This window comes from Papaver somniferum, chromosome 7 (genome assembly GCF_003573695.1).
Source record: "Papaver somniferum cultivar HN1 chromosome 7, ASM357369v1, whole genome shotgun sequence".
NCBI classification, from domain to species: Eukaryota; Viridiplantae; Streptophyta; class Magnoliopsida; order Ranunculales; family Papaveraceae; genus Papaver; species Papaver somniferum.
Genome location: NC_039364.1, coordinates 205,351,597 through 205,364,571, shown reverse-complemented (window position 1 = coordinate 205,364,571; position 12,975 = coordinate 205,351,597). Strand labels below are relative to the sequence as shown.

The window sequence follows — 12,975 nt, the reverse complement described above, 5'->3', positions numbered from 1 at the left end:
ACTGACAGAAAAAGAAAAATAACTTGATTTATTAAACGATTTAAAATTGTCAAATTTAGCATTAAAAGAATTGTCGCTATTATAATAAAAATTGATTATTATTCTTCTTTTACGAAGAAATGGCATATTATGTTAAACAAAGAAGAGATCACAATGGAGAGACGACTTACAAAGAGAAAAAAAAAAAGATTTGAGTAATTAGAAATTGCGAATCACAGCATCCGAGTTACAAATTAACGTATTCAAAAAAGTAGCCATCAACAATCTTATCATGCAGTGCCTAATAAAAAAGAGTGTAGTTTACAGAGATTATGAGTTGATTAACATTTCTTTTTCTATTCTTAACAACCTTGCATTTCTTTTTCTTCAGATGGTCCACCAAATGGCAAAAGGAATAAGACCCCATAGCTTTTTCTTCGATACCATACTCTTCTTGTTAGGCCATTCGCAAACAATAGATTTAACACTGTCTGCAAAAAAGATCGATTTTTCATTTGAGATCTTCTCGATGCCAAGAGAATTGACGTTTAAAAACTTATGGATTTCGAGTTACCTTCCGCAAAACCTTGGAAGATAGCGTGGAAAAAGCTTTGGAACTCAACTTAAAAATACTCGACTTATGTTCTTACTTTTCGCATAGCTTGAATTTTACCCTGAGACATCTCTTATGAAAGGGTATCTCGTTCAGATCAGTACAAAGTTGTAGCCTAGCAAAGTCGCTAACCGAGAGTCTTACGAGTCCGTTTGAGTTCAAAGATACATACCATATTGACAACGATGTATATCTTATCGACAATAATATCTGGAGTTATGGTCAGGAATTAGGGCTACACAAGACCCGCCCACGATACCCAAACCCATCCTTACCCGCTAAACTCGTGGGTTTTTAGTCCATACCCGCCCGCTGTGGGTGCGGGGTTGGTTATGGAAAAAAAAAACCGCTTTCTGTGGGTGCGAGGTTGGTTTAAGCTAATACCCGCCCAAAAACCCGCAGATTATATACCATTAGATAAAACTAATCCTACCCGTCCATTATGAAACCCTAATATTAGTAGATAGGATAACTGATAACCCTCATTCACTTCCTACACTCTTCTCTCTGTTCGGCCTCTCCTCTTCTTCCTCCTCAGTTCTTCTTCTTCACCTACGAACGACAATTACCAGAAATCGACAACAACAACTTTGAATCTTCACCAGAAATCGACAACAATCGAAAAATCAACAGATATAACACTTAATCTTCATTTGTGAACTTCCTAGGTATGAAGATTTTGGGGGTTTTGGTTTTTTTTCTCACTTAATCAAGGAGAATAGAAGTTACTCTAAATACTTGAATATAAAGCGGGTTTAAACCCGTTTAAACCCATACCCGCCCACCCGTAGCGGGCGGGTAACAAAACCCGCCCGCTGTTTGTGGGTGAAGGGTTGGTTATGAAAAAAAAATCCGCAGTCTATGGATGCGAGGTTGGTTTTAGCTTATACCCGCCCATACCCGCCTATGTGCAGCCCTGTCTGGAACCCGAGATACACGTTTGTTTGGAAAGGATGGAATTGGAAACTTTTTACATGAGTGACCAAGATAAATATTGTCGTACTCAAAAAGCTCAGATTATCTCATAAAATTCGAGGTGGAATCCCATAAATATAGAGAGTTTGGTATGTTACTGTGGGTCTTGTGTCTTCGGTCTTCCTATGTCCCCCGATGTATAAATGTCAAGGATTGTCGTCTTCAGTCAACGGAAAGTGCCAAATGAAAAGTTGAGATTCTTTTTGTCAATTTGCTTTTCAAATGGATCCTAAAAGAATATTTCTGAACGACGACTTCGCCGAATAACTTCATAGACTTGAATGCGTGGTTTTGATTTGGGAATCATTGTACAGAATTTGGCCTACATCAATTGTACAAAAGAGTGGAACTTGGACCTGGATTGGATCAGGCGTAGACTACTTGACTTCAGTTTTGCTACGACATACATCAATTATATGGGTGCCCGCTTTATTTTCAGGATGGATGAATTATGGGGACTAATTTTTCTAGAACTCAGATTGGTCATCTACAGAGTACAGATACCTAAAGCCAAATGTGGATGTTAACAGTGAATGGAGTTGCCTCATAAAGAGAGCAAAAATATTGGATATAGCCTATAGTAACCAATCCAAATACACCATTCGGCAACATTCTGAAGAAACAACCAAAGTTCGATGTGAATATTTGGTGGTGAATAACCTAACCAATCCGACCATTATTTCCCAAAAACTGCTCATCAGCATTTATTTAGTAAAAAAATTGTGGCTCATTTATTTATGAATATTACTTTGAAATGATATAGCTTCCGAAAGGCTGAAGCATTGCTGCTGGGTCATCTAATTCATAGGAAAAGGACCAATCATGATACAATTTCACTAGATGACCATTGTAAGGATGTAAACTACAATATTCAGAAAAGCTAATTAGTACCTGTTTTCACTTTTTAGGTAATTGTCTCTTCAGGGCTTCATTCTCCTTCCTTAGTTTCATTATCTTCTGCTTAAGTGTTTCAACATGACGATTTGATGTTGAATCTCTTTGCTGTTCCTCCAACTTCTTTCTGCTAACCAGCACTGCATGAAACCAGTAAAGAGAGTAAACATACTGATTTTGTCGCCCAAGATAGAAGCCATCAAAGTTCAAACTGATTTTGTGGAGCAAAGAGGATATGTTGGTCCAAATTCTTCTAACTGTTGAATTTGACAAAAAAAAAATCTGACCAATCTGAAGCTGAACCAAGATAACTTTAAGTTAACAGTCCCAATACCAGTATACCACATGAAGGCCTTATAAATCTGCAAGGCGACAGTTGGTTTACAAAATGCAACAGAGTCTCGACACTAAGACAACCTAACAAAACTGACTTTTTGCATTCTCAGTAATTTTCAGCACCCCCAGACGCGTTTGACACGAGATCTGAATGTTGCATTTAAGTTAAGTGCCACAACAGAACAGATACACCACCAAACAGTTAAACCCAAAAATTTCAGTCCCGGATTTTAGGTTGATCATCCAAAGGATCTTAGGGGAAGAACTAAATGCCGTGATATTTCAGACTATGGCTCACATTAGTTCACAAACTAAACACAATTAATTTGTTCCATAAAATTGCCGAACCAAGATATGAAAAAGAACGGCGAGTAGTAGACTTGAGATTTTTATCCACCTTAACTTAACTAACTCATTTTTCTAATTTCAGGGAACAAAATGGAAAACAGAAACTCACTGAGTTGAGAAGCATATCATGGTAAAAATAAAGAATCTGCTAATAGGATAGTTAAAACTCACATTCCTTCTCTGCAATTTGCAGCTTATTATTCAGAGCCTTCTTTTCTTCCTCTTCGAGTAGAAGCCAGTCTTTCAAATCCCGAATTTCTTGATGATCTGACACAAGTTAATCAACAAGCTAACACAAGTTACAAACTTAGTTTATAGAATCTGACAAGCAAAGTAAACATTCTGTTTGAAGTCCACTGGAACCTCACGTTCTGATTCCATATCTGAATGAACCCAATCTATCCTCTTTGTGAGGGCTTGAATCTGATTCTTATGTGCAACCAATTCACGTTTTTGTTGATCAATTGTTGCTTCATTTGCTGCTTGTTGAAGAAGATAGCTCCTGCAATGAAAACAAACGAAAAACCCTTCGATTGTAAACAAAATATTGATATATCAACCTCTGATTTATCGAAAACCACAGACATACACACACAAATACACACACACACACACACACACAAAACTAAAGATATATCAAACAATCCAGCCAAATAAAAACTCACCTAATTTGTGTATCCCAATCTTCAATCTTTTTTGTGTATACTTGCTTCAGCAACTCCACTTCTTTCCTATGCTCCTGCTTGGATTTCCATCTTCTTCAATAGTTAGGATACTTATAACAATGTAGACAATTTTACTGGATATCTCACAAAGTACTTCCACATTCCATCTGTCACAGTAATCTAATGGGAACAGAATCACATTAAACAAGTCTGGAAATCCAAAACCCCGCCAACAAAATATATGAGGTCTGCTTATGACTTTACCTACAAATTTTGTGATTCTTGTCAATGTAATTGCAAAAATTAGGTTCGGCAGTTACAATTTCTTAACCTAGAAAAATTTTAGGTAAGACTTACATCTTCTTTAACGAGACGTTCGTCATTCAGCTTCTTCAATTCTTCAACCAAACTTTGACATTTTGATCGATTCTCAATCTGTTTAGCATCTCGATTTCACAAAACTGATTAATAAAAGAAGAAAGCCGAACCGAATTTGGACGGATTTTGAAGTGACAGATAAAAATAACAGTACCTGATAAACCAATTTGTTTAACGACTCAGTGTACATCTTTGTAAGTCTTTCATTTTCTGCACTCACAAGGAAAACTAGGGTTACAATAAGTAAAGATAAGGATTAAACTAAACTCAGATTTCGTAGATCTGCTTACCTGATTGAAGATTTGAACAAGTGAATTCGAGAGATTCACGATGTTTGAGTTCAGAATTATAATTTGATTTCAGTAACTGAATCTCTGTTATACCTTCTTTAAAGTCCTGTTTAAAACATTCGATTAGAATAAATATAAAACGAAAATCAGAAAATCTGAAATGAAATTAAGGTTTTGTTGCGGTGAAACCTCATAGATTTGGTCGAAATTGAAAACTAGGGTTTCCATTTCCTCGTTGCTAGTTGCTCCCATTTTTCTTATGAGACCAAAGTTTACTCAACATTTCAGTTTGCCGCCACTTTTGTGTTATGTAGTGGCAATGTGGCATCGCCTTTGCTGATTCTTCCTAGTTGGGCCGTCCGCAGCTCTTGGGGGCTTGTTAGGGTGAGCAATTGAGCATTTGGGATTGAATATGCGGATTCGAATCGGCACTAGTGGATTGAATGTGGGTGCGGAGTTAGAAACTGGTTGGTCATCCCCGTCCACCAGGCTCAGTTATTCTTTTGGGAGATTTACTGGTTGGTCTATTATTCACCCCAGTTATTAACTGGAGATCCAGTGGAAGAAAAGGTTTAATCGTTGGTCCAAAAAACTGTTAAAAATAGTAATTACCTACCCAGCGAAACCAAACGTGTAAAATCAAAAGCAACCTAAACAAAAATTTAGGGCGTTACTGAAATTAAAATCTAGGCATTAAAACCACACCGAAGATTCAATATCATTCTTTTGAAATCAAAATCCAGAGATTCAGAAATTGAAAATCAAAACAGAGGATTCAAACAAATCATCAACAAATTCGTGTCAAAACTTGATTCTTATGAAATGTGAAGAAATCATCGACAAAAATGGTTATTGTTGAAAGGTGAATTCAATTTTAGGTTTTACCCGTCCTAGCCACACCAGATGACCTCACTATACTAAGAATAGCATGAGAGAGAGAGTTGCCTTTCCATTATACCTTTTCCTTCCTTATATAGACTTTTTCAAAAGTCCCTCCTTTTATGACATCATGACACACGTCATAAACCTCCTTAATTACTTCTAATATCATTCCTTAATATAACCTTCTTCTTCTTTATTAATCCTTTCTTTGTCCTTCCTTCCTCATGGGTATTTTCTATTTGGGCTTGGGTTTAGTCCCCAAGTCCCAATACCTTATGCCAAACTCATTCCTATTCTTAGGGGTATCCCAAACCTGTTAAGGGGTATTTTTTCAGGTATCAACATTAGTCCCCTGACTATTGGGTCAATTATCAGATGATCCAATAGTCAAAAATTCTTTTTCGAGCGCCTCCCTTCATGGTCCGTTAACGTGGTGGTTCTCTTCCTTTTGTTGGGTCTATGATTGTGGGCGATATTTGACTTCCCATCGTGCAAACTTTCCTTTTTCTTTTCGGTTTCTGACAGTTACTATCCCCTGTGCATAACTGCCACGTTCAATCCCTAGAGTTCTCTATATATATAGTTGTCAATTTGTTTCCCCCTTTATCTTTCTCCTTCTCCCTTTCTTTCAAACGTACCCATACGTTCGCCATGTCTAGCAGTTCAGCCAGTAGTTCTTCGTCTGAAGGGTCTAGCGAATCCGAAGAGTCCATGAACGAGGGTTCCAAAGAGACCGAGTATTCCGAGCAGGATGAAATTATCTTACCCGCGCCAGCGGACGGTAGATCATATACAATCAGGAAATTTACAAGTGGGCCTGCTTTGAAGCGCGCACTGAGATTAAGGGAGCTCCGTGGAGGTAAGCGTGTTTTCCCTCTTGAGGATATCCTAGTTTCCCTCCTTCTAAATCCTCCCGTGCTGCCTTATCCTTCCGCTCCTGGATGGCTCATACGAACCGAGTCGGAGACCATAGACGCTTTTGCGTTCAAAACAGTACCTCGGATTGGCATACATCGTGGCGACTACAATCTTCCTTCTATCGATATTCGGTCCAAATCAAAGACTCATCCGGTGTGGCCACATTGGGGGTCTCACATACGCTCCAACCCTAACCACGTTGCTGCCCTTCGGAAGGCGGGTATTGACGAAGCTATAAACTCGTCCCTTAAGCGGGAAGTGAATAGGTGCATTCCTGATATAACGCGGCTTTTCCGTCGTTGGGCTCCTCCCGTTCATATCCTTTTTACAGCGTGGGGAGAAGCAACCGTCGTCTTAGAAGATGTAGTCTCCCTTACAACGCTACCGATTCACTACAGTCATTCATATGATGAGGCGGTCGTCTACGGGGCGCTGGATGATGAGGATAAAGAGTTGTGTACTTATTTGTTGAAGAGTAAAGATGATTTCCGTCGTGAACTAGTACGGAAGAACCTGGTGCCATCGAAGCGAAACTAATGCAAGGGGGATGCTAATTTGGGTAAAAAGGGGGCATATACATCCGCTGGGAAGGGGAAAACCAAGTGGGTGGAAGACAAGAAAGTTCCTCCTGCGCGCTCAACGGACGATCGATTACTAGCTAGCTCCATATGTGCTTATGAAGCGATTCTTGGCTCGTCAGCTCCAACAGAGGCCGATTCTGAATGGGTTGTTAAAATAAATCGCCGTGATTCTTTTCCCCTCTTGCTAAAATATTGGGCTCCTCAGATAGTTGATGGGAAAGTGCTCCCCCCTAAGCGTAAAGAGAAGAACCCGCGCGCGGAGTTAGCTGCCTTTATCTTGTTTTGGCTTTGTCACGATGTATTCGAATACAGTCCTCATGATACCATTAAGGGTGAGATCGTGCCGATGGAGGTGTTGTTGTCTCGCGGTGTCTCTTTCCCGCTTGCGCCGGTGTTCTTAGGCGGCTTGTACCGTCATCTTGATCTATTCTGTTGGGATCTTCAGACAGTATGTTCATCTCACAAAATCGAGACATATATCCCGGCTTCTTTCATGAAGACGTGGTATTGGTAACATGTTCCCCCATGCGCGCATGGACCTAATGAACTTGCAATTCATTGCGAGGAGGACGTTAAGCAGGACGATGGCTCGGTTAAAAGACTTCCTGTTGTTTATGGTTACCCGCGGATGGCTCTTTGGAACTTGAAGGGGAAAATACCCAAGGGCAATCTTAGTAAGCACTTGGACGTGGCTAAGGATTTTGAACCATTTCTCTATCAAGACGGTCGATCGGGTCCAACGCATTATGATTTTGTTGCACCTTTTGATGCGGAAATGGATTCAACAAAGCTCTTGTCAGAGGCGGATTTTGATTCGGCGATGGCTGCATTGCCCGGTTATCTTCCTGGGTTCTATGCTGGTAAATTCATCGCCATGTCTTACAATCCTGATCGTGCAGCTCGGCAAGTTGGATTCGACCAAGGGGTCCCTCATAGGTTTCCCCCTCCAGAAAACTCCAACATTGAGGACGTCGTTTCCAACTTTGATCGTTTTTAAGGGGGTGACTCTCTTTTCCGACCGAGGAATTAATTTTTCGTCTAAGCATCCCATCTCCATTCGGCCCTTAGCGGTTACTGAAAGGGCCCGCGATTACCATGATTTCTTACGGCGTCGCGCTTTGAATTTTCTTTGGCACGAGTCGTCTCCTCCTCGTGACTTGACCGTTCAAGATCTTCGAGAACTTAATGCGTCTGGCCGGATCAAACTTGATGATCCTGTAGCCGCCGAGCCCCGCCTCGTTCCGGATAATAAAGATCGTTCGGTACCCGTGGTGACTTCTTGGGATCCTCCCGGGGGTCATGAGCCTGCAAAGCCGAAGAAAGGAGCATTTTCTGATCGTAAGCCTCCGCGAATAGATGTGAGATCGTCTGTTAGTCCTTTATTATCACAAGTACTTGTTGTCTTCTTTTTCTCTTTTTTTCTTGCGTTTCTGTTATCTATTATTACGTCTCTCCCTTTATTTTGACAAAATGGTTGGCGGGGATCACTTTCTCAGGAGGCTCCTCCTTCCAGTCGCCTAGGGTGGAAGCCCCCTTCTTATGTGATAAAAGAGTACTTGAACATGCCCGAGTGTGATTGGACTGAGAGGAGTCTAAAGAAGAAGGCCAGGCGAGAGGCGAATCAATCATCTGCTCCGCGTCCTTGTTCTTCCGCTAATATCTCATCTTTGCAGCCCCAACCGAGCCATCGGAGGAGCGCGTCACAGCCTCATGGAGGTGCAGGTAGCAGCCCAACTGCTTCATTTGTGGATCAGTTGAGGGATCTAAGGGTTAGCCTCCCCACGGGGGCTGGTTGGGTATCACCGCGCCTTCGTATATCGTCAGTTCACCCTCTTAGGTCTGAAACCGTTCGTGGCAGGGGCGAACTTCCGGTGTCTCCCAGTGTCGTTCTGCAATCAATGAGCCATATTGGGTCTAGACGGTCAGTTTTTGGTGGGTCCTCATCCCACGTGGCATTAACCGTTAATAATCCTGCAGGTAAATCCCTATTTAATACGTGTCTTTGTTCTTGTTATTCCTCTCTCTTTGCCTTTCTCCCCTCCCCTTTTTTTTATAAATCTAAGTTGTTTTTACAATGGTGCTCATTTCTCATTTGTCAGGCTCCACTAGTGACTCTGAGTCCTCTTCTAGTTCCTCTGCATCTCGCCCTAAAGTCACTGATACTCCGCTAGGCTCGTCGATTCCTGAGGTTAGTCCCTTTTATTTTCTTTTTGCTTGTGCCAATATGTTATCCCTTCCTTCTGTTGACATATCATTGTTGGCGCCAGGATATGGGTAAGAAGCGTAAGGAAACCGCGAAGCCCGACATAGACGGCACAACGCGCGTGGTCCCTAGTGGCGACGGTTCCTCTAAGCGCGTCCGGATGGATGGAAGCGGATCGTCTGTTCCTTTAGAGAAACATACGGATATTCCTACTTCTGATATACCAACCAACCATGTTGTAACAGGAGACTCTGAAGACGCGCGTTTTCGTTTCCCTCTTGTGGTGAGCGTCGTCGAGGATGGAGTGGACCCTATTACCCACACCCTCGTTCATGGATTTTGGGTTCCAACTGTCTTTGCTTCCGCTTATAGGGATATCGTCGAGCACGGCGGTGGTCACATGGCGAAAGAGGGCCTTTTGGTCGTTCCTATTTTGTGCTATATGACTAAAAATCTTTTGGAGATCGCGGACCGACTTACGCACTTAGGGGATGATCATGTTGACGCGGAGACGTTGCGTGGTTGGGAGGCTGCTGTCCAATATGCACTCAATGTTAATTACCCGATAGTGTGGCTGAAGGAGTTGTTGGCGAAGGTGAAGTACCGTAATGATCCTCGTAGCCGTCTTACGGGCCAAATCTCTCAGTTGGAGGAGGAGCTGAAGAAGCGTTCGGAGACAACTTCTAGCAAGAAGGTGGTGCTGAATCTACTACTAGCTGATATCGGATTAGCTAATGACTAGGTGTTACGTGCTGAGGTCGCCGAAGCGACAGTTCGAGCTGATCTTGAGAAGAAACATCAGGAGCCAGATAGGCTCTAATTTGCTTGAGGCGGTTTGTCCTCTTGTTTGCTTTTCTTTCATTTTCTTTCGTTGAACTTGCATTTCAGGTGTTGTGTTTGTTTTTTTTTTTTTGTTTTTTGGATTGTTGGGTGCTTCGTGGTGTTCGATTAACTCTTTCTGTTACTGGTATTTTCATTATTCTTAACTTCTTTGGTTATGCATAGTTCTCTTGTTATTGGGAGGTGCGTGGATCCGAGAAAATGCTCTCATCCTTATTTTTTTTCTTTCTCTTTATTATTACCATTATTGTATGTTTATTATTATTGTTGTTGTTTTTACCTTTTTTTTAATAATATTAATTTTATAAAAAAACAAAGGAATCAATACACGTCGGTAGAAGGTATCCGAGCGACAAGCTGGGTACTCACACCTTTTTGAATAGTAATGCATATTCTATGAAACAAAGAGCAACCAACTTTATAGTTAGCATCGTGATGAATAAAGCAATTTCTCAATCTTTTCATGAATATGATAGCATCTTCTCCAAGCTCACCAAATGTAGTAAAAGCCAAAACATTGAACCCGTAGCCATGTGACAAACACTTGTCTAAATATTTGTTACACTTACGAGAAACTGCGGAAGAGATAGCATAGCCCGGTGTGTAGTTGCGAGTTCTGGCACTCGTAAAAGGACATACAACCGTGATATCAAAACAAACGTCCTTCCCATCTTCCCAGTTGTATACAAGAACATCAGCAGGCTTCGCTTCCTTACCATTAATATTATTTGATAAGAAACCTAAAGATACTTATTTTCTTGCAACAACACCCCCCTTGTAACAAATATCTGCGACAACATCTCTGAGCATATCATGACGAAACTTGGGACTGAGATCACTAGCACAATGCAATGCATGGTCACCAAATATGTCCATAGACTTGCCACAGCATGAACACTTGTTGCCTTCAACAAACAAGGGTACTCCGAAGCGATACTGCATGACTGAACTGAATTGCCTACGCCCAACTGCCTGATTTAAACCATTTATGGGGATAGCTTTTAAAAAATCCATTGCATGCTCAGTCATATTACACTGCCATAGGTGAGACTCACGATCTGTAAGAGAAAAGTTGGTTGGGATAGCTTCCTTAACAGCACCAAAGTATAGAACTGCCAGATTTTTTATATAAAGGGGGGAAGCATCTATGATGTTGAAGGAGGACGCTGAGACACCACAAGCCTGTGTGAAAATCTGCAAAGCTTGCTCATATCTAGGACTTGGTTCGGATACAGATGGAAGGTTCAAAATCTTATTTTGCAAGTATTGAGTCTGAGCACAAGAGGCAAGAAAGCAATACTTACCTGTATCAGCCATAGTATACACACCTAAACCACCATCTTTCATATGTAGCGTATCCAGGCGCTGTTGAACTAAACCAAAACCTGCACCATCTCCAACCATTATCTGACGTAAAAATTGCATTAAGTTGTCATCAAACTGGGCTATAAAAAACTGTATAGCAGTAGGACTTGTTGTGCGAAGAGTAAAGTAAAGTTTTGAAACTCCAGAACAATTACGTAATAACAATAATTCACACTGTGGGTCTTGTAGTTGCCGCACTTTGTTCATGAGAAGTATAGTTTTGTCAACTCTACCTGAAACCATGTCACTTCAATATTGGTTGTCCATGCTGACCGACCCTCCAAGCAATTTGACACCCACATGTTGCTTATCAATGTCAAGAGGAAATACACCTGGAATATCTCTTATAGGGTCGAAAGATGGCCAAAAGAGCTTTGTTTTTACTATTATTATTTTTTCTCAAGTATGTTGTTTGCTGGGCGGCTACTCCCTCCCCCACCCTTTTTATAGAAGCGGTGGGAGGAAGGAATCGCTAGTAAAACGCGCTCGTTCCTCCCATTTCTTTCTCTTTTTCTTATTTTTTTGGAAGGGGGTGGGAGGAAGGAATCGTTAGTAAAACGCTCTCATTCCCCCTCTTTCTTTCTCTTTTTTTTTTCGAAGGGGGTGGTGGGAGGAGCAGGAGTTAGTAAACTCGCCTACTGCCCCCCCCCCCCCCCCCCCCTCCCCCCTTTTTCTTTTTCGGAGTGGTGCTGGTTGGTGGACGCGAGCCCGCTTCGTCGTGTAAGTGCCTTCGGCTTTGTAAGTTTGTTTGTTCAGCAGGTGCCTCCAGCATTCCTGGGATCTTTTGCATGTTGGTCAACCAAGCGCCCTTGGCATTCCTGAGACTTTTCTTGAATGTCAGTTGATTGGGCTCCCTTGGCATACTTGGGACCTTTTGTAAATTTATTAGTCGATTGGGCGCCTTCGGCATACCTGAGACTTTTTGTGAATTTGTCAGTCAATCAGGTGTCTTTGGCGTATCCGAGACCTTTTGTAAATTTGTCAGTCAATCGGCCGCCTTTGGCATACCCGAGACCTTTTGTGAATTTTGTCCGTCGATTGGGCTCCTTTGGCGTACCCAAGACCTTTTGTAAACTTGTCAGTCAATCGGGCGCCTTTGGCGTATCCGAGACCTTCTGTAAATTTGTCAGTCAATCGGGCGCCTTTGGCATACCCGAGACCTTTTGTGAATTTGTCAGTCGATTGGGGGCCTTTGGCGTACCCAAGACCTTTTGTAGATTTGTCAGTTAACCGGGCTCCTTTGGCGCATCCGAGACCTTTTGTAAATTTGTCAGTCAATCGGGCGCCTTTAGCATACCTGAGTCCTTTTGTGAATTTGTCAGTCGATTGGGCGTCTTTGACGTACCCAAGACCTTTTGTAAATTTGTCAGTCAATCGGGCGACTTTGGCGCATCCGAGACCTTTTGTAAATTTGTCAGTCAATCGGGCGTCTTTGGCATACCCGAGACCTTTTGTGAATTTATCAGTCGATTGGGCGCCTTTGGCGTACCCAAGACCTTTTGTAAATTCAGTCAATCGGGCGCCTTTGGCGTATCCGAGACCTTTTGTAAATTTGTCAGTCAATCGAGCGTCTTTGGCATTCCCGAGACCTTTTGTAAATTTGCCAGTCAATCGGGCGCCTTTGGCGTATCCGAGACCTTTTGTAAATTTGTCAGTCAATCGAGCGCCTTTGGCATACCCGAGACCTTTTGTGAATTTGTCAGTCGAT

At 41.8% G+C, this 12,975-nt stretch overlaps 1 protein-coding gene across 4 annotated transcripts; it reads right to left on the bottom strand.

Moving 5' to 3' along the window:
* Window positions 1-240: 240 nt before the first annotated feature.
* Window positions 241-4,793, bottom strand: LOC113293295 (protein At-4/1-like). 4 transcript variants are annotated; one of them, XM_026541984.1, is made up of 9 exons: window positions 4,668-4,793; window positions 4,479-4,584; window positions 4,343-4,398; window positions 4,168-4,245; window positions 3,811-3,887; window positions 3,514-3,647; window positions 3,317-3,412; window positions 2,459-2,601; window positions 241-470 (listed from the first exon to the last, which is right to left on the bottom strand). In XM_026541984.1, the coding sequence occupies exons 1-8, from the start codon at window positions 4,728-4,730 to the stop codon at window positions 2,465-2,467; spliced, it is 747 nt and encodes a 248-aa protein (XP_026397769.1). In that variant the 5' UTR covers window positions 4,731-4,793; the 3' UTR covers window positions 241-470; window positions 2,459-2,464. The 4 variants fall into 4 exon arrangements, with proteins under 4 accessions (XP_026397769.1, XP_026397768.1, XP_026397771.1 ...); XM_026541985.1 differs by lacking the exon at window positions 241-470 and adding an exon at window positions 2,268-2,364; XM_026541983.1 differs by lacking the exon at window positions 241-470 and having other exon boundaries at window positions 2,262-2,601.
* Window positions 4,794-12,975: the final 8,182 nt, after the last annotated feature.

What these genes read in the sequence shown, in the direction of transcription:
- LOC113293295 (XM_026541984.1), bottom strand. Translation starts at nt 4,730, where the DNA reads ATGGGAGCAACTAGCAACGAGGAAATGGAAACCCTAGTTTTCAATTTC. An exon ending in TTGTTCAAATCTTCAATCAG is followed by an intron (nt 4,399 to 4,478) that starts GTAAGCAGATCT and finishes TTGTGAGTGCAG; the next exon opens with AAAATGAAAGACTTACAAAG. An exon ending in GCAAATTGCAGAGAAGGAAT is followed by an intron (nt 2,602 to 3,316) that starts GTGAGTTTTAAC and finishes GGTTTCATGCAG; the next exon opens with TGCTGGTTAGCAGAAAGAAG.